The sequence below is a fragment of the Larus michahellis genome, chromosome 1 (assembly GCF_964199755.1).
Source record: "Larus michahellis chromosome 1, bLarMic1.1, whole genome shotgun sequence".
Taxonomy (NCBI): Eukaryota; Metazoa; Chordata; class Aves; order Charadriiformes; family Laridae; genus Larus; species Larus michahellis.
The window spans coordinates 88,671,314-88,689,852 of record NC_133896.1 but is presented as its reverse complement, the minus strand read 5'-3'; the positions used below and the strand labels follow the sequence as shown (position 1 = coordinate 88,689,852).

Sequence of the window (18,539 nt, the reverse complement as noted above, 5' to 3'; positions counted from 1 at the left end):
ACCTGCTTTCTAATCTCTTACTCAATTTACAGGATTTCAATGTATTTCAGAATAGAAAGAATCTGTGTACATGTGGGAAGACATGTACACAGCAAATGCAAGAAATTGTGTTGTTACATACAATCTAAAAATTGCAAGGTTCATTACAAAGAAGATGTAAAGGCTCAGCTTACAAAGAAAATGTTAATTCAACTTCATAACGCAGCCTGTAAGCCTGATGTTATATATTTGATAACATAAAAGAAAGTATCTTAGGCTTGCATACATCTTTCACAAGAAATGCCACTATACACACACAAGGTGCTTAGATTATGATGAGACCTACAGTTCTTATATTTTGTGACACTGGAAGGTTTGAATGACACCAACCAAGTTTGTCAGAGCACCTCACTGGCAGAGAAATCAACCCAATTGCAGTGACTGAGTACCGGGATGAACAACTGACAGAACCATGAGCACAAACACAGTAACTACATATACGCAGAGAAAAATGTTTAGGAATGGCCCCTGTAACTTAAGCATACTGTAGCTCATTTATTAAAAAAAAAAAAAAATCACCTCTGGATTTTCCTCCTTTTTCTTTTTGGTAGCAGAAGGTCCCTGAGCTGACTCTTCAGGAGGTTTCTTTGTCTCCACTTTACTTTCTGTGTGGGTTTGGACTTGAGGCTGAATAATGATAACCTAAAAGACAATGTACAAATAAAAGAAATTCACTATATGAAAATGGATTTTTCTACCTGAAACCTTTGATTCTTCTTTGAATGGTTACTTTATACCTCTACAGACACCAGATGCAAGCCACAAGCCAAAAATATTAAAAAATGGATACCTAGGTTAAGCTTCTAAATCCACACTTAAGTTTCTAAAAAATAATTTTTATAGGTGCATTGTAAACCTACTGCAGCCTAAGGGAGCCACTTCAGTGCCTCTGAAAATTAGGACACTTTCTATTTAGAGGACTTCTGAAGCTGACTCAGCAGCCTAGCTTTAGCACTCGTGTTGTCAGTGATTTTAAGGTCCTGATTTTATTTTGCATACAGGTAGAAGATATGGAATTACTACACATTCAAAACCTAAACCACGACATGCGGTCTGACTTCAGTCACACCAGTGTTATTTCAGAGTAAGTACAAGTGGATGGGAAGGAAAATGCTCCTCAGAACTACTCACGTAACTGAGATCAGAGTTCAGTTCTCAGCATTTATGTGTTATGAACAGTGGATGTCCAGTTTTGCATAAACAAAATAAACTACATGTGTTTTAAACTAAAATTAATTCTGGTTTAGAACCTATAGGCATTACAACACAGATCTCTCATATGTGCATGTATGTTAATATATCCATCTGCTCGTATTTGAATTACCACGTGAAGATTTAGAGTGCAGAGAACATTATCTCAGAAGCTATTACTTTAAAAGGAATGAAGGATGATTTCTGACCACAGAACTCCACATGTGACTTTATACCCATAATCAAAGCTTCATGAAGGACTACAGAAGACCTTCCCAAGATCACCTTCTAGATGTACGTTATTGGATTTGAATGCTTGGCCTTTTCCATCTATTTCATTGCTAACTTTCAATCAATGTTATTTAATTGTTAGATACTTTAACTCAACTCAGTCACTATAGAAGATTCAAAAGAATAAAAAGGGATGGTTTTTTTTAAACCAGCAGCCAATTTAAGTAAGAGAAAAATAAATTATGCTAGAGAAGTGGGGAAGAGATGCCTGCTTTTATTTACCTCAAAAGCCATCCTACATGCTGTATTCTTTTTTAGCACTGCATGAGAACCTGTGCTGCCAACAAAACAAAAAGTAGCAGGATCCCAGTAGCAAATTACAATGTCTGCTGGGTACATTGGCAGCTTTTATTGAATCTGTTACTGGTAGGAGAGTGGTGAAGTTTTTGTATTTCAAAGCTGAGAAGCAGTACAAAGAGGAAACATGTAATTTATAACTTGTTTTTTTTCCCCATTGATTCATCTGCTGATCAGTTTTGAAACCCTGAGCTCTCATTTCAATTGGTCTTCCCCTGAAAGTGTAGAAGGGAATGTCTGATTATTTGATATAGTCCCTCGGGGTCAGTCAATATAACTAGTATCACTGTATAATTGAAGAGGGAGTCCACAGGAAATTTGAGCCTGCACAGAATCCAGGGATATTATTAGTGAGGAATGGTTTAAGGAAATGGAAGATCATACGGTCCCATTAATGTCAGGCTACATCATGATACAATTTGTTGCCGCTAAAACATATGCATGTACACAGACAAATGTCTATGTGTCCCCTTAAGAATTTTCCCATTGCTTTCTGATTATTTTCTTCAAAAGGAACCACTGACATCACTCTGCACAGGGCTGTGCACTCATGGGGGAATATTCTGCTTACATCTACAATGTAATTCCTGTGTTTGATAACAAAAAAAAAAAAACATGTCAGGAAAAGAAGAACCTACCTTGCTATCGGCACTAATGAGGAGTGGTTGCACTTTAATGCTATCGTTGACCACAGAGACAGTTGCGCTGGTGCTGATAGGAGTTGCATTGTTGGGGGAGGTGGAAATGATGGCGTACGCCACACCTGCACTGCTCAGAGGTGATGAAATAGCTGTGGACTCGGTGACACTTTGTGACTGGCTGTTAGGCGTCTGTACATGGCTGACGGTGTTATTGGCAGTCGGGAGGGCAGGGCTGGGGTTTTTGATGCTGACTACGGTTGCCTTCTGGAAGGTAGGAGGCTGTTTGGAAGGTTGGTCTCTGCACGGGGAGATAGGGAGGCTGTCTGGAATCAGGGTCTTTGGCCTAACCTACAAACAGAGAGTTAGACGTTATTAGGCACAACCTCCCATCGTAACGAACAAATACCGCATACATGCTTTCTCCCAGTAGAATCTCTAATATTACCCATGGAACAGGAGCATCTAGGAAAAAAAAAATAGTGCAGCAACTCGAAGTAGCCAGGCATTCATTTACTTGTAGATATATTCCCAGCACTCCCCAGTTGAGTCATTTTAGAGTCCTTAACTCACTGCAATGCTGAACAGGAATGGAAGAAAAAGCCAACACCTCACTTTTATTAGCACACATCCATACAAATGCTACTCAAGTCACATACAGTTCTCAGTAGGGATGTTTAAGCCAAAGCCTTTGCAAAGAATGTAAACCCCAGACACAATAATTTCCTGTTCTGAAGGACACAACACTCTTACTATGAATTAAGGAATAGGAACTAAATCATTAAGGGAGTTGTGGGAAAGCATTTACAGGAACAGTAAGCGTATGCATTTATGCTGGTGGATCAGTGAATGAAGATACTCAAATTTTTAAGATGTACCATGTCTAATGGAGAGGAGATCAATCATGCAATCACTCAGCTTACAAAGAAAAAAAAAAAAAAGAAAAAAAAAAGAGGGGGGAAAAAAGGAAACTCACAACCCCCTAACTTTGTGTTTTGTTGCTGTAAGTAAAGAGCTAGTTTGCAGCTGTGGGTGGATGCAGAAGGAACTTCCACGCATGGAGGGGGAAACTGTTTGCCAAGATTTGCGAAGGCTGTGGCTTTACCCAGAGCCATGAATGATAGCTGTGAACAATTGTTTTCAGCTAATGTGATGTGTTTCCAGTGGGGTAATTAACGTCACCCTGTCAACATGGTTCTGCCTTAACAACAAGTTAAGCACAGTTCCAGGATTGAAAATAAATAATTTAAACTGCTTCACATGAAGTTAACTTCACTCCCAGCTTATTCGTTAACACGGCCAGATGAAACAGTCAGTTCCCTCTGTGCTTATTTAGTCCTGTCACTTCTCACACCTTCCATACTGTGAAGCAAAATGACAAGTTGTAACAGACAGACACGGGAAACAGCTGCCAGTGTCACTGCACTGTAGTCTACAGGAGCCCTTCCAATGCTGCCGACTTCAATCTTGAGCCTAAGTAAGCAATTTAATGAAAACATGGGGATTTACTGATGTGCAGAAAATCAGCTCTCAAGGCTGGCCATCATCCTCTATCGCGTCAAGGAGGAGCCATACCTGTTTGTCCCCACAGCCAATATTAAGTGCAGTGACACACGTACTGCGAGCTCTTCATGTTTTGATAACTTGGCTCTCAATTTCCGATAGGATCCTAACACCTACGAGCAGTGCAAACGTGTATCAGAGGCACAGTCCTGCTCGGGAGTGTCTAAATGGTCAGTAACCGAGATAGGTGGAAAGCGAAAGAGGAAACAGAGCCAAAGAAGAGCAGAGAGGAGGGTTTGCCCCAGGTCCTGCAGCAGATTGGTGACAAAGCCAGGAAGTCGCTGTGTTTGGCTCACAACTGCGGGGTAACACCGGAAGGTCCCACAGACCCACCGTGACGTGACACAAAACTATGCTCAACTATGGCTAACCGTATTCAAGATACACTGATAGTAACTGAAGGGGGGTTTGCTCTTTTTCTTCTATCCAATCACTTTATGTAATGATTATTTGATTTATTTAGTTAAGATACAAGACAAATACCCTGGCGAAGTTGTTTAAGAGAGAAGTCTATGAGTAGTTTCCTATCCATAATTAGTTCATGGTCTTATTTTCAAAAGTAGTGCACAGAGGATTGCTTTAAACCCATCTTGGCCCAGGCATTCTACAAAATTAAGGCTTCTAACATAAACAGCAGCTCAATGCAATAAGAGACGTGATACTTAAAGCAGGTTGTTCGTGTCTCTATCGGAGTCAGTTATACAAGCCGATCTCGTAATATCTACCTTTATATTTTCATAATAATCTTTCCCTCCTATGTTATATCTTATATAAGTCTCTCATATGTAAGCCTTTAACAAGTTGCTCATGTGCTCAGAGACACGTTCACACAAATAATATCGTTATTCAGAAAAGAAAGTACAAGAAGCTTGGCAAAATGCAGTTAAAATGTACTAGCATGGCTAAAAAATCCAAATTTAATTCTTAGCTGTTTGGCTAAGATCTAGATTTTACCACGTCTCCTTAAAACAAAACAATTTTCTTGTAAATTAATAGAATATCTTTTACCAACAGAAATACTGTAAACATACAGATAAGCACGTATATACAGGGAAAGCAAGAGAGAGAGAGAGAATAAGGAGTACTTCACATCAAAGATTCAATAGAACAGTCACTGAGATCTTTAGAAAAAAATCAAGTCTGACAAAAAATCAGCTTAAGAGTTTTTCTAGCCAAAAACCGTCATGTAGTCTACCAGGATCTACTGTATCTGTCACTCTTAATTGCACTGTTATATTTAATCAAAAGCCTAATTAAAACTAAATGCCTATATATATTCCGGATATATAATTATCTTTTCTATACTATTGCATATATATATTGACTGTCAGATGTAATACCTCAATGAATCCTATACACATCCTTAATACACATTCTGCAAGTCGTGGATGAATGCATATTATTTTGCTATGAAATAAGCTCTTCCTGCAGAGACAATTAAACAGGCTTAATTTTCCAAAATAACAAATTCCGTATAAAGTGCTGCATGCTGAAATAGCTGACAGGACTTACCAAACTGGTACAGCCCAAGAACATACGCTGGGCGTTTTCTGCCACCGTGTGATACAAAGGAGGTATAGCGTTCTTCATAGTCTAAGCCTCTGCTAATTCCCTGGCAAATTCAGCTAACGTTGTGAGAGCATACTTATTTGCAATTATAGAATAATAAAAAGGGTTGGCTACAGAAAAAGTCTCAGGTGCTCCTGAGTTAAAGCTAAAATAAGTTGAAGTTAAAATAATGTTTATTTCTGCAGCCTGCAGGCGTGAATCCAAAACAGAAAGCAAGCATAGAAGCCCCTTGAGCTCTGACACCTATGAACCTTCCCCCCTTGAATATAAACACTAAGCGTAAGCACTTAATAAACAGCTAAGTGAAAGGCCTTTAGCAGAGTTTCATGTTAAAAACCGAACTGCTCCAGTAATCTGTGAGAATAAATGGTGTCAGCTGGCAAGAAAAAAATATGAAGGAAAGAGCATAAATTCCTTTTCCTCGTGGCAAAACCGTAGCTTAAATTTGGGAGATGAAAGGAGGACAGTGGTACTAACAGAAGTTTGGAAGTTGACAGTCACTGAAGAAGAACCGGAGAAAAACTAGGGCAGGGCAGGGACTGCATTTCACATGCAAGGTATCAAAAAGACGTTTTCTACTGAAAGTAGCACAGGTTGGATGGCACCGGTCCCCGTGACAAGAGCCACAGAAATAAAAGGCGCAGAAGTTCAGCAAAGGAGAAGAAAAAAGACAAGAGTAACAGACAGCATGTATGTTACCAAATGAAAACTGCAACTGTTGGCGAGCACTGCAAATAACAATTCTCCTGTAGCTCAACCCTCCTCTCCCCAAATATCTTTCATTTAACTTCTGACAGCTGTCAAAACAGAATGTGATACTACCAGGGCTCTAAATGCAGGAGAAGAGAGAGCTGCTTCTTGAATATAATGATTTCACAAGCCCGTGTTTTTCTTGAGTTTCCTCAACGCCCACAATAACAGAAACATTTGATTTTAGGCGGCAACATTCAGACACCTCTAGTACTTCTCAAATAGCCTGCAGGTGAGCACACTGTTCAAGAAGATATTCCCAGGCCTGAGAATTCACTAGGTGGGGGCTGTCTGCTTTTCAGACAGGGAAATAACGGGGAGCCCAATCCTGTGAGATGTGCAGAGCGCTTTTTTGTTCAGCAACCTCTAATTTCATATATTTTAAAGAGTTTCGTATCAGGAGGGAATGGGCTCCTGTGACTAATATGACGTCTTGTATATCCCATATCATTAAGCTCCATCCAGATGTCCCTATGTGAAGCCCAAAGGCTTCCATTAGACTGAAACGTCATTCCAGCTCTCAAGAGTACAAATGGTTGAATACCACAGAGGTGAACGAACTGCTGAGTGGTGGAGGTGGGAGAGCCTGATGCGTGTCACTATTGACAAAGGCTACTGTGATCCTGGGCAATCTATTGCCCGAGCTACATCCCATCAGGTGAGCCGCTCCCACGCTGCAGTAAAGAAAAAGAATGTAAAAAAGAGAAACTCTTACAAAATAAGCCTTCAAGATCCAACCCAAACAAGTATGGGGGAAAAGGAGGAGAAGGGAAGGCAAGCACACAATCCCTCCCATCTCTGTGGGCAATCGCATGTAGTCCTAAAGGACAGGATTTAATTAGAACAGTTATCTCTGTGCCAATCTGCAGGTGCTATGAGCATTGTTAAGGGCAATTCTGGTAAATGTGTTCTCCTTGCTGAAGAAGGGAAGTTAACAAATGCTCTTCAATTACAAAACCAAAAGGGATCACCATGATCCTCCAGCTCACAGACTGGCCATAGAATTTCTCCCAGAAACTGAAGACTGATTTTAAAAGAAAATACTAACGGCTTTTTAAGGATGAATTCATCACGAGTCCCAATAAACTGTTATAATATTTTATTATGCTCATGACTGGCGTTTTATTGCGAGGTTGAATTTGCCTAACTTCAGCTTCCAGCCCCTGGATCTTGTTATAGCTTTGTCAGCAGCACTGAAAAGCCCTCCCCCTCCCCAATATCAGATATCAGCTGGATCGTGCTCAGCATCAATCAGCCCTTCATACTGGCAGGGCCGATCTGTATGAGAGTAAATTTTTCAGCTCAACGCAATATCACATTGCCTTTGAGAGAAAGACCATTATTCACACTTTATTTTCACTTCACCCTTGTACTCAGAGCTTAAAAACAAAAACTCAAAATGGATTTGGCACAATTCATATGTCACAGAGGCAAAGTGCTGGGAGCAGCAGACAGAGCTTTCATTCTTGAAAAGCTTTAGAGGATCACACAGAAAACATTAGCAATGGCTGATAAAATGAGTGCAATATGGGGTAATTATATCCTTCACCATAATGAACAGATGCACGCTGACTTCAGTAAAGCTGTGTCTATTTATGCCAGCTGAGGACCGATTCTCTCCCTCTTCTTTTCTTAATCAATAAAAATTATGTCAAAGAAGAGGTTTCTGTGTAACTTTACAGCAATGACACACCCTAAAACCCAGGTTGCCCAACTGACCAGAATACAAGTGTTTCCAGCTTGGTTGATTTTTGGTTCCCTTCCCGATAAGCTCCTATTATCTTCAGCCTGGTCTGAGACCACAGTCAAAATAAACACAGATTTCTTGCCCCAGGGGGAAGATTTAAAACCACACGTGACTATGGATCCACGCACCCTTTTCTTCCTCCCCTTTTCTTCCTCCCCCTACACAAAAAAGAAGTTACTTTTCAGTGTGTGTCATGAGCAAACCCCAGGCAAGATGACCCAGTTCAGTGAATCTTGTGCTCACACACAACGTAAGCCTCTCCTTAGCATCTACCTGAAATATTAGCCCGGGAAGCCGCAGAAAAAGGTATGAAATGCAGGGCAAAACCCTGGCAACTTCTCCAGCCCACGTTTCCAATCCTGCTGCTCTGGACAGTGAGGACCAGGGAAGAAATCTTAATTTGACTGAAACCAACAGCAAATTTGAATAGATTTCAGTAAGTCCAGAACTGCAAGTAGCACCTCAAAACAATCCCTAGTCTCTCATTTTATATGCCACACAACCCAAGAATCCCCCTGGGGTATTTTCACACATATTCTAATTATGTGCACTATATCAGACATTTTCCACTGGACTGTATACCTATTGTGCTTCGGTATTTCAATTTGTTAGTCATGGATAGCCAACTTTAGTGTAAAGGTGACACACAGATAATATAACCCCTGCGCAATTTTTAAGAAGACAAAGCTATTTCATTTAGTTTTTCTTTTCCTTCAGCTTTGCTTGATACTACAGAAATGGAACTTTTGCTGAGAGGGATGTTTGTGTGGGAATCCGCCAGCTCTGCTTTTTGTGGATGTTGGCATAAGGCAGTCAGGTGGGAGTTCTTTATTAAAAATGTTATCAGTGTTTTGAACACAAAACTGTATTTTCACAGGAACTTGACTGACTTTTGCTAATGAAATGTATATTTTCTCCTCAGCTATACTGCCTGTATTTTCTGGTTTGGCATTGCTGCTATTGAGTTGATGATTCATTAAGTGTCTCTTTTCCATCTGCAAAGGGGAAAACTACCATTAAACCAGCAAATTAAAATCAATATTATTCCAAAAAAATAAGAAGTAGGGGTTGAAGTTGACAAGGATTTCTGCTTTTTTTTTTCCTTCTGCACAATGATTCTGTCCTTGAATATGCAGTTATCTATGTGCCTCTGAGGAAAGAATTTAATCTTTATTGTTTAGGATTACAATAGAAATATAAAAGCTAGACTGTGATTATACACACCAGTCAATAATTTACTTCCATTTCTACTCTTTTCAGCATTACAAAGTCAGCTTGCTTCTCTCATAGATACTCATCTATGATTAACTTACTTCAATTTAAATATAAAGTGTCCATGAAGCCTTTAGGCACAAACGAGTCAACATCTGTCTGCCTTTCTCCTATCCGTACACTTTCACAGGCGAGCTCTGGACTAATCCACACAGTTGGGCTTTCACTGGACTCAAACTCTGGTGTCACTTTAAAGACCATGGATGTCACTGCTTTGTACTGTCCATCATTTTGAGAGCTTTTCCTGCTTTTAGGCAACAATCCTAGAATCCTAGAATGGTTAGAGTTGGAAGGGACCTTGAAGATCATCTAGTCCAATCCCCTGCCATGGGCAGGGTCACCTCCCACTAGACCAGGCTGCTCAAAGCCCCATCCAGCCTGGCCTTGAACACTTCCAGGGATGGGGCATCCACAGCTTCTCTGGGCAACCTGTTCCAGTGTCTCACCACCCTCACAGTAAAGAATTTCTTCCTAATACTTAACCTAAATCTCTACCCTCTTTCAGTTTAAAACCATCACCCCTCATCGTAATGACAGCATATTATAATGATTTGACCAGCCTCAACTCATTTACTAGCCAAAATCAAAAAAAGCTGAAAGACAAAATAATAATAAAAATAATGACAAAAATCATTTCTGTCTGCTGACAGCCTGAGCAAGATAGAAGCACACAAAAAGCTCAGACATCAGGAGATGAAAATGAAGGTTTTAGGGACAGGAATCAGTGATGTGAATTCCTCCAAGCCTCTGCTGAGGTACTGCAGACAGAGAAAACTTTCCGATCTGCCTGTCATTTGGGCAGAGGCCTACTGCAAGCTTCTGCTGCTGGCATGGAGGCTCAGAGACACAGCACAGTCCGGCTCCAAGCCAGACATGGATCTGAAGCCACATCATTCGCATGGATACAAATGGCTTCCGTGGAGAGAGGGGACATTTCTTCTCATCTTCCTGATACTCCGCAGATCAGCATTTGACGTGGAGAAACATGAGAGTTTTCACTGGGAAAAAGATACCATGTCAGGTATTAAAATGGCTTGAGTCTTTCATGGGAGTTGTATGCATACTTTAGGCTCCTACGTGCGAACTATCATGGAGATCTGACTTCCATGGAGGTCCTTTCCAAAACGTTCATGACACTGATTGGATCTGAAGATCTTAAGCATCAGTAACAGCCAGTTCCGCTTCTCCTTCCCCAGCACAACTGAAACTGAAACTCAGAAAGGCAGAGGTAACAGAGCTAGGCACTTTGGAAAATTTGCATCAGGGTGTAGTCCCCCTTGATATACCATACGCACTCATCGTTGTCCATACTGCAGAAGACTGGATTTCTCATCACTGCCAACCTCTGGCACACCACCATCCACAAGGAACAGTTCTTATCACGCCACCTTATTCATACCTTCATCTGTCTTGGCTGCGCTACAGCATTTTTAAATACGTACCATGGAGCACTCCAGATGCTCCAACAAGCCCATGCCTCTCAGCAACACAGGCTACCTCTGAAACCTATCCACTAGTGCATAACTGCGATTCCCCCAGACTTTTCAATAAAGTACCGTGTTTTCATCCCGATCTTCAAAGCTCTCCCAAGAAGGGCCAAGGTGGCCACGTGTCTCTGGTGCAGGTAGTCTCTACAGCAAGGCTGATGCTCATATAGGCAGGCATCTCAACCTTTTTCCTCTACATAAGCAACATCACTTTATGAGGCATAAGCCCATCACTTTCTACAATAAACATTTTCTATGTTATACTCCTCTGACAGAAATATATAGTGGCATGCAATTAATAGTCGCATGCCTATTAAAAATAAGCCAACTGATAAAAAGGAACCCTAACTAGAACTCTCAGCTGCACGCACTTCTTCCCAAAGGGAAAGGATGAGAGAAGAAATCGCTTACAACAGATGTTAATCTGTGTGCTTAACACATTACCGGAAGGTGCTTCAAATACAGTGACAAGCACAGTATAAAAGCTTATATAGAATAAAACAGATTAACAACTATATTTATTAAGGGCTACATTTTCAGCCAGGCCTCTGCAAACCTTTCTTTTGAAAAAGCAATTTTGTTTCTGTTTTCTGCACGCATACAGTCAATGAATATTAAATACTGTTGCAAACCCCTTAGCTTGGTTATATACCACGCTGATTAAGTTACCTTGAATTAGATTATCTCTCTTCTCCTCCACTAGCATTCCAACACATCCTCCTGGAAGCTCTGAGGGTTATATACCAGAAAGGTGCATGACATCCCTTAGGGGATTATAGTCCTTTTCTCCTCTGATATTGTAATAATGACTTTACCCAATTCAATTATTCCTTACTCAAACAAACAATAAAGTGCTCTTGTCTCTCCACTGCACAATTCTGTGTGACTTTTTATACAAACATGTATATCTGCTAGCTTCTCTTCTAGCTTCACAAAAGGCTGACTTGCATTTAGTAGTATTTTTCCACTTTCTAATGGCTATGCGCAGTCTTAACACATTACACTTAAAAATAATGATTTTTTTTTTTTTAGACTTATGATGCAAACAGAGAAACACTTTGCCACTGACCAATCTATTAACACATTTCTTCTACAGCACGCAGTGGCATCACACAATTTGAGTTCTGTCTCTAGGAGTCATTTTCCTTTCAAGAAATCTTCCAGAAGCCCTACCACCGGGGAAGGAGCAGTGGTTGGGTTTGGTACACACACGAAGAGAAGCAGCAGCTATCAGTGGAACTGCACTCGTGAGAACTATGACAAGAAATCTTAAAAATGAGAATGTGCCTTTAAGTTTTGGGAACACCTAGAGACCACAGTGTCTGGCTGGGCTCACACGCGACCCACTGATGGACAAACACACAGTAACGAAACAGCCCCTGTCCCAAAGCAGCGTGCAGTCCAGTGGCCAAATTCAGACCCTACTGAATTATGCATATTAAAATCACTACAGAATATAAAAAGCAAGCAGCACTTGACAGCAGAACTGGCTAGAGTCGATTGAAAAACACGCATGTTTCATCCAAAGCAGTTGTGCATACCTGTTTCTTTCCACCACTAACCTGCGTGATAGCTCCACCGCAGGCTTCTGCTACGCGACTTTCTGCTCTGCTCTAATCAGCAATGTCATGAGCAAAGCCATCCCAAGCCCTGCCTTCAACCAGGACTGGAAAATAGGTCAGGGAAATAGCATTATAATCTGATTTAAGTGCTATGCAAATCACCACAGTCTCGCCATTAATTTCAGTGAGAATTGGATTGGGCCCAAATTACTGACAACAAAATGGGAGGTTTATTTTAATATCTTCACCATTTCATTTAAAATCTTGCATTGAAGAACAGAAAATAAGATTTGCCACGTGCCTTCAGGTGGCTACAGTGTGACTTAAATTTTTATGTAAACCACTGAAAACAGACAGACTGGCGGCACTGCGGTTGGAAACTGGAGCCCCAACCTGACATAAGGCCACCTCCTCCTTACAGTGGATGGGTGCTATAAAGCAGAGGAAGAGCTCAAGAGTAAGAGAGTGCATCACCCTTGTGTTTGGGTAGAAGACCTTCAGGATTTGCTTCTCAGAGTACAGTGGAGGGTCTGCAGCATCAAAACATCTCAGCCGTCTGGAAACCTCAAAGGCCAAAGTAAGAAGAGAAAGACTATCTGGAATTAACTTCCCAAACATCACAGCTCATAGCAGAAATTTTATTTATTTGATGAAAGCAAAAATAACTTCATATTCTGTAAAAAAAAAAAAAAATTAAAAAAGAAAAGAAAAAAGATCTGCCAAAGAGGCTTGTTTTGGCAAATAATGAATGCCTAAAGAAATATTGTTTGTATTGTGCAATGAACTTGTAATTAATGTTTGTTTGCTCACCATTTAATAGCAGTTCTGCACTAAGTGATGGGATTTTGCTGCCATTTGTGAATGTGCAGATTTTGAAACTTCATTCCCCATATGGAAGAGCTCCCAGGGGGTCATATCATAAACCCATTCAAATGAACAAAACAAATGACAAGTATCTGTACAAATGTGGAAAATGAGAAAGCTGTATGTATTATTTTACATAAGTATTGTTAAGTGCCTCAGTTTACTTGTGTGCTATTCTCCTGCTTGACTGCATAGAGGTAAATCAAAAAAGGCTGTCTAGATGAGAATGAGAGCATTGAAAATATAAAACTCCTTTAGATGTGATGAGGAGCCGTTAAATGGAGGAGTCCTCTGTTTCTTTCCAGCCAGCCTGGCAATGTTTATGTCTGTCATGACTACATCTAAATCTAAAGGGAGTCTGAAATCCCAAAGAAATGATGCGACTGGCCAAAAGGAGAAACGTCAGGTAGGAATCAGTGTGCTGTCAAGAATGCAGACACTGGCCTGGATTAATCCCACTTATCTACACGCACCTGAAACAGAAGTGCAGTCTGTCTGGCTAAGAGTGAAGCCACTTCCAGAGGGCGATTCAGAGACAAGTAGGCTCCTAACATGGCAGGGATCCCAAAAGGGATCCATCTAGCCTTTCCGACCCTCCACAGACAAGAAGAGTGCCAGCAGCACATACAGACAAGATTAAGGCAGTTTAGGTGACTGCCACTGTGCCTGCCACTGCACTTGAACAAACTACACCTAGATTTAGCTGCTTGAGTGAATAGGCAGGCATGCAGGTGGGCTTATTGAAGCCTTTGCTGCTACTGTTTCGTTGCTATTAGGGCTCTACACAATTCACTGTTAAAGCTGGACTTTGCAGAGATGCACGTTGAGGAGGGTGCAATACCTGGCAGAACAAGATTCAGCCATAGCTAACGTGCATGAGTATGGACACTGTACTGCTTTAATTCTTTGAGCAAAATACCACAGACTTCTTGGTAAAGCAATGATGCATATGGTTTTGTTTTGAAAACACTGTCCCTTTAATTTGCTGCTACGTGGGCATCCAGAGTAAACGTTTTAGCAGATGCCAAACTCAGTTGGGCCCTGCATGCTAGTATGCTTGGGAGACAGTGGCAAAGCTGTCTCTCAGAAAGTCAGTCCTGGAATGGTAGGATTTTGCCACTAACTGAGAGCAAGGTTCAGGAGCCATGCCTGTCACCCAGGAGGCAAAAGAGGGTTAGTAGCCAGCCTTCTCTGCAACCAAGTCTGATGCATAATAGCTGAGAGGACACGGACTGTGATAGGATTTAATTCTGCATTTTTCAGCTCCTACTGGAAGACATTATATGCCCCTTCATTTCCAAAATAATTTTTAATTTGGTGCTTGTTTTCTCAGAGCTATGAGGGAGAAGAGGGAAGGGATATTTTTTACCATAATGCCTTCGTGGTATTAAATGGCCTTGCTTCCCGGCATTTTTATATTTCCATCTGAAGTTTCCAGTTCTCCTGGACCACAGATTCCTATTGACCCTCAAAATTTGCCGGAGATGACTATGCACTCACCTGCAGTTATTACAAAGGAGAGCTTTCACAGTGATATGGTACTGCAGCTCACTTACAGTGGCCTCCCAGATGACCTGTATCCGGCTGTATCTAGGAAATGACAGCTTTACATGACTCTGATTCATGGCTATATTAAATGAAGGTAGTTGACTGCTTAGTTAGAAGCCAAACTTTCCACTTGTAGACGATAACTTGATCTCTCTAAAGACATCCAGCAGAAAGCTTTGATGGGTGGAGGGAGTTCCCCATTAGGAAACAATATGGAAATTCTAAACTTCTCTGTAAGCTTTTTGTGAGAGAGGAACAGATAGACCATGATGAACTGCAAAGGAGGACACAGCCTGTAAAAGGAGCAAGCTGTTGTCGAAGAAGTATTGGCCTGCGAAAAGTCAAAAAAACCTCAGAACTGAAGGTGTACCTCTGATAATGTGGTCTTACATAGAGCTGCCTACTTTGTTTTCAGTTTAGACTGAAATGAGATTGCTATGTGGTTATTTCCCATGCTATCTATACAAAATAGAAAATTTAGTGAACTATGGCTCGGGGCTGCTGAGGAAAAGTTGGTGTTTCATTAATAGTAAGTATGATTGCATAAACAGGTCTGAAATTGAAGGCTGCGCTAGGAAAAAGAGTGAAACAAAGTGAAATACAAACACAAATATTGCCACGAGCTAAACAGCAAGACAGAAAGGATATATGTTCCTTTCAAAAAGTTGAGGAAATCAGCTTCCTCTGCTTTTTCCAATTCTTCAAAATTGAATGAAAATTTTTCTACTTAACAAAAGTATAGAACATTGATGCTCCTCTAAGTGCAGCATTTGCAATGCCATCATCATTGCTGAAACATAACCTTAATGATAATTTAAGCCCCTGTTACAGGTCTTTGAGCTGCTCTTGAACCTCATCTATTTTCAGGAGCAATCTGTTCATCTTTGACACCTCAAAATGGCAGAAATCAATGTGTTATTATGCTGTAAGAACAACTGAAAAGCAAAGTCTTGAACTTGATAAGAAAACTATAACCTTCCTTTATGTTCACAACTTTGCCTTCCACAAAATGTAATTTAAAGAGAGAATTTAAGAACTTTATCTTGAAAATACTCCTTCCTCCAGGCAGATTTAGCTCACAGATCTTCTACTAGATTCTGCCACAAAGAAAATATTAGGAAAAAAATAAAGGAACAATAGGAAGACACAACATTGACTTTAATGCTAGGAAAGCGTTCACATCTGAGAAATAGACCTCTAAGGGCCACAAAGGGACAAACATATTTTACTTAACAATCATGAATCCGAAAAGCAAACCACAGAACTGCAGCAAAACACTTGTTGAAAATTACATCTAAAAATTTTGAGCAAGAGTGTTGAAATGGGGAATAAAGAGTATGGTTAGGGAAACAGTGATGAATATTGAGAAAAAAAGACATAGTTTGAAAGGATTTTAAAAATCTGTGAGTGTAACTCTCCTATCACTCCTACCCAGCCAATCTTGCCTCAGTCTGGCACCTGGGTTAGTTGGGCCAAAACTTTATACGGCGACAGACAGGGATAAGGCAAATAAGTTAGTAAAAGAATGTGTGAGGTTAAATCTTGGACAGAAAGGTTAATACTTCCACCACTTTTTTTAATCACAGAATTGCAGATTTTCATTTCTGTAATTTGTGATTCATTTTATAAAGCACAAATTCACATTTCATTGTTTGTACTTTGTTCTTCCACAATGAATCTACAAGATTTTTTATAGCTTTTCATTGTGGTAACAGTATGCTCCCAGAAAAAAATTATTTATCTTTTTTTTTTTCACAAATTGGACAAAATCACAACTCCACTGTTCAACTCACTGAAGGTGAGTCTTAATTCAGCAAAATAAGTGTGCTGACCTACTCGGGCCTGGGCACCAGGCAGCAACAGAGTAGAATACATATAAAATGACACAAACCCCCCATTGGAACTGTATTTTGTACCTGAGGTAGCACTGCTGGTCCTTGTCCTGCCAACCTCTGCAAGGAGCTGACCTGAGGAACCTTAATGGGCACTGCAGTGATAGTTCCCAAAGTCTGTTGGAAGAAAAACAGTTGAACACAGCTTAAAACACTTGCACAGCTTCCCCAAATAGAATCTGCCCAACCCAGCAGTTCCCCTTCCAGCTCTTTGTCTCTTCCCAACTTATAATGGAAGGATATTTCCTTCCATTTCCTTCCATGATATTTCAAATATATCATTTCATTTGAAGCTCTCTCTCTTCTGCCTAAAGAGTCAGAGACTCTTCCTTCTCTTTAACCTTCTCTACAAAGCATTAACTAAAGCCTGTTATCTCCTTAGAGTATTTGGTAATTCTGAGCGCAAAGGGTACATCTCATTGTTGTGAGATTTTTTTGGTACACAAAGAAAATACAAGTGTGCTGCCATGGCTGAAGGCTGTCTAGGCACTAGCTTGTTTTCAAGAGAGAACCAAAGAAAGATGAAACACGCCACAGTGAAACTTCAAAATGTGCATTCGTAAGATGATGCATTTCATGGTAGCCAGGGTCACAAGAGAAGTTCACTGTATCTTAGTAAATAGTAAATACTAAATTATTAAAACTGAAAGCTACCTATAAATCTACTACAGCACACTGTAACATAACGTTCAGCCAAGACGGCATCCATTTGGGCCAACACAGCAGCTATTACTATCCACATTTATTTTCTCTACTCACCCTTCTATTAGTTGCGTAACTAATTTATTCAAAGTTTATTTAAGACAGAATAGAATGCACTATTTCAATTGGAAGGGACCTACAATGATCACCTAGTCCAACTGCCTGACCACTACAGGGCTGTCCAAAAGTTAAGGCATGTTTTAAGGGCATTGTCCATATGCCTCTTAAACACTGGCAGGCCTGGAGCATTGACTACCTCTCTAGGAAGCCTGTTGCAGTATTTGACCACTCTCTTGGTAAAGAAATGCATCCTAATGTCCAGTCTAAACCTCCCCTGGCACAGCTTTGAACCATTCCCACGTGTCCTATCATTGGATACCAGACAGAAGAGATCAGCACCTCCCTCTCCACTTCCCCTCCTCAGGAAGCTGTAGAGAGCAATGACATCACCCCTCAAGCTCCTTTTCTCCAAACTAGACAAGCTCAAAGTCCTCAGCCACTCCTCATAGGACATTCCTTCCAGTCTTCAAGTATCTTAACGTCCTTCTTAAATTGTGGGGCCCAGAACTGCACGCAGTACTCCAGGTGAGTTCACATCAATGCTGAAAACAGCGGGATAATCACCTCTTTTGAGGAGCTGATTATGCTGTATTTGATGCACCCCAGGATGTAGTCTGCCCTCTTGGCTGACAGGGCACACTGCTGGCTCATATTGAGCCTGCTGTTGGCCAGCACCCCCAGATCCCTTTCTTCAGGGCTGCTCTGCCGCCACTCCTCTCCCAATTTATACTTGTGCCCTGCATTACTCCGCCCTAGGTGCAAAATCTGTTAATTTCTGTTGTTAAATTTCATCCAATTAATCATTGCCCAATACTCCAATCTACCCAGATCCCCCTGCAAGGCCTCTCCTTTGCCTCAAGAGAGTCAACAGCACCTCCCAGTTTGGCATCATCAGCAAACTTGCTAATGGTGCATTCAACTCCTGCATCCAGATTGTTGAATAAAATACGGAACAGAACTGTCCCTAGAATTGAATGCTGAGGAACACCACTGGTGACCAGTTGCCAATCAGATGTAGCCCCATTCACTACAACCCTTTGAGCTTCAGCCAGTTCTTCACCCAGCAC

General features: G+C 40.8%; 1 protein-coding gene across 4 annotated transcripts in view; it reads right to left on the bottom strand.

The window, feature by feature from the left end:
* PHF21B (PHD finger protein 21B) overlaps positions 1-18,539 on the bottom strand; it is a 167,903-nt gene that overhangs the window by 23,976 nt on the left and 125,388 nt on the right. For all 4 annotated transcript variants that reach the window (XM_074590589.1, XM_074590612.1, XM_074590623.1 and 1 more), the window contains 3 exons: positions 16,735-16,827; positions 2,457-2,807; positions 559-681 (listed from right to left, as the gene is read on the bottom strand). In XM_074590589.1, the coding sequence (XP_074446690.1) occupies positions 559-681; positions 2,457-2,807; positions 16,735-16,827 (567 nt within the window). The remainder of the gene's footprint in view (positions 1-558; positions 682-2,456; positions 2,808-16,734; positions 16,828-18,539) is intronic.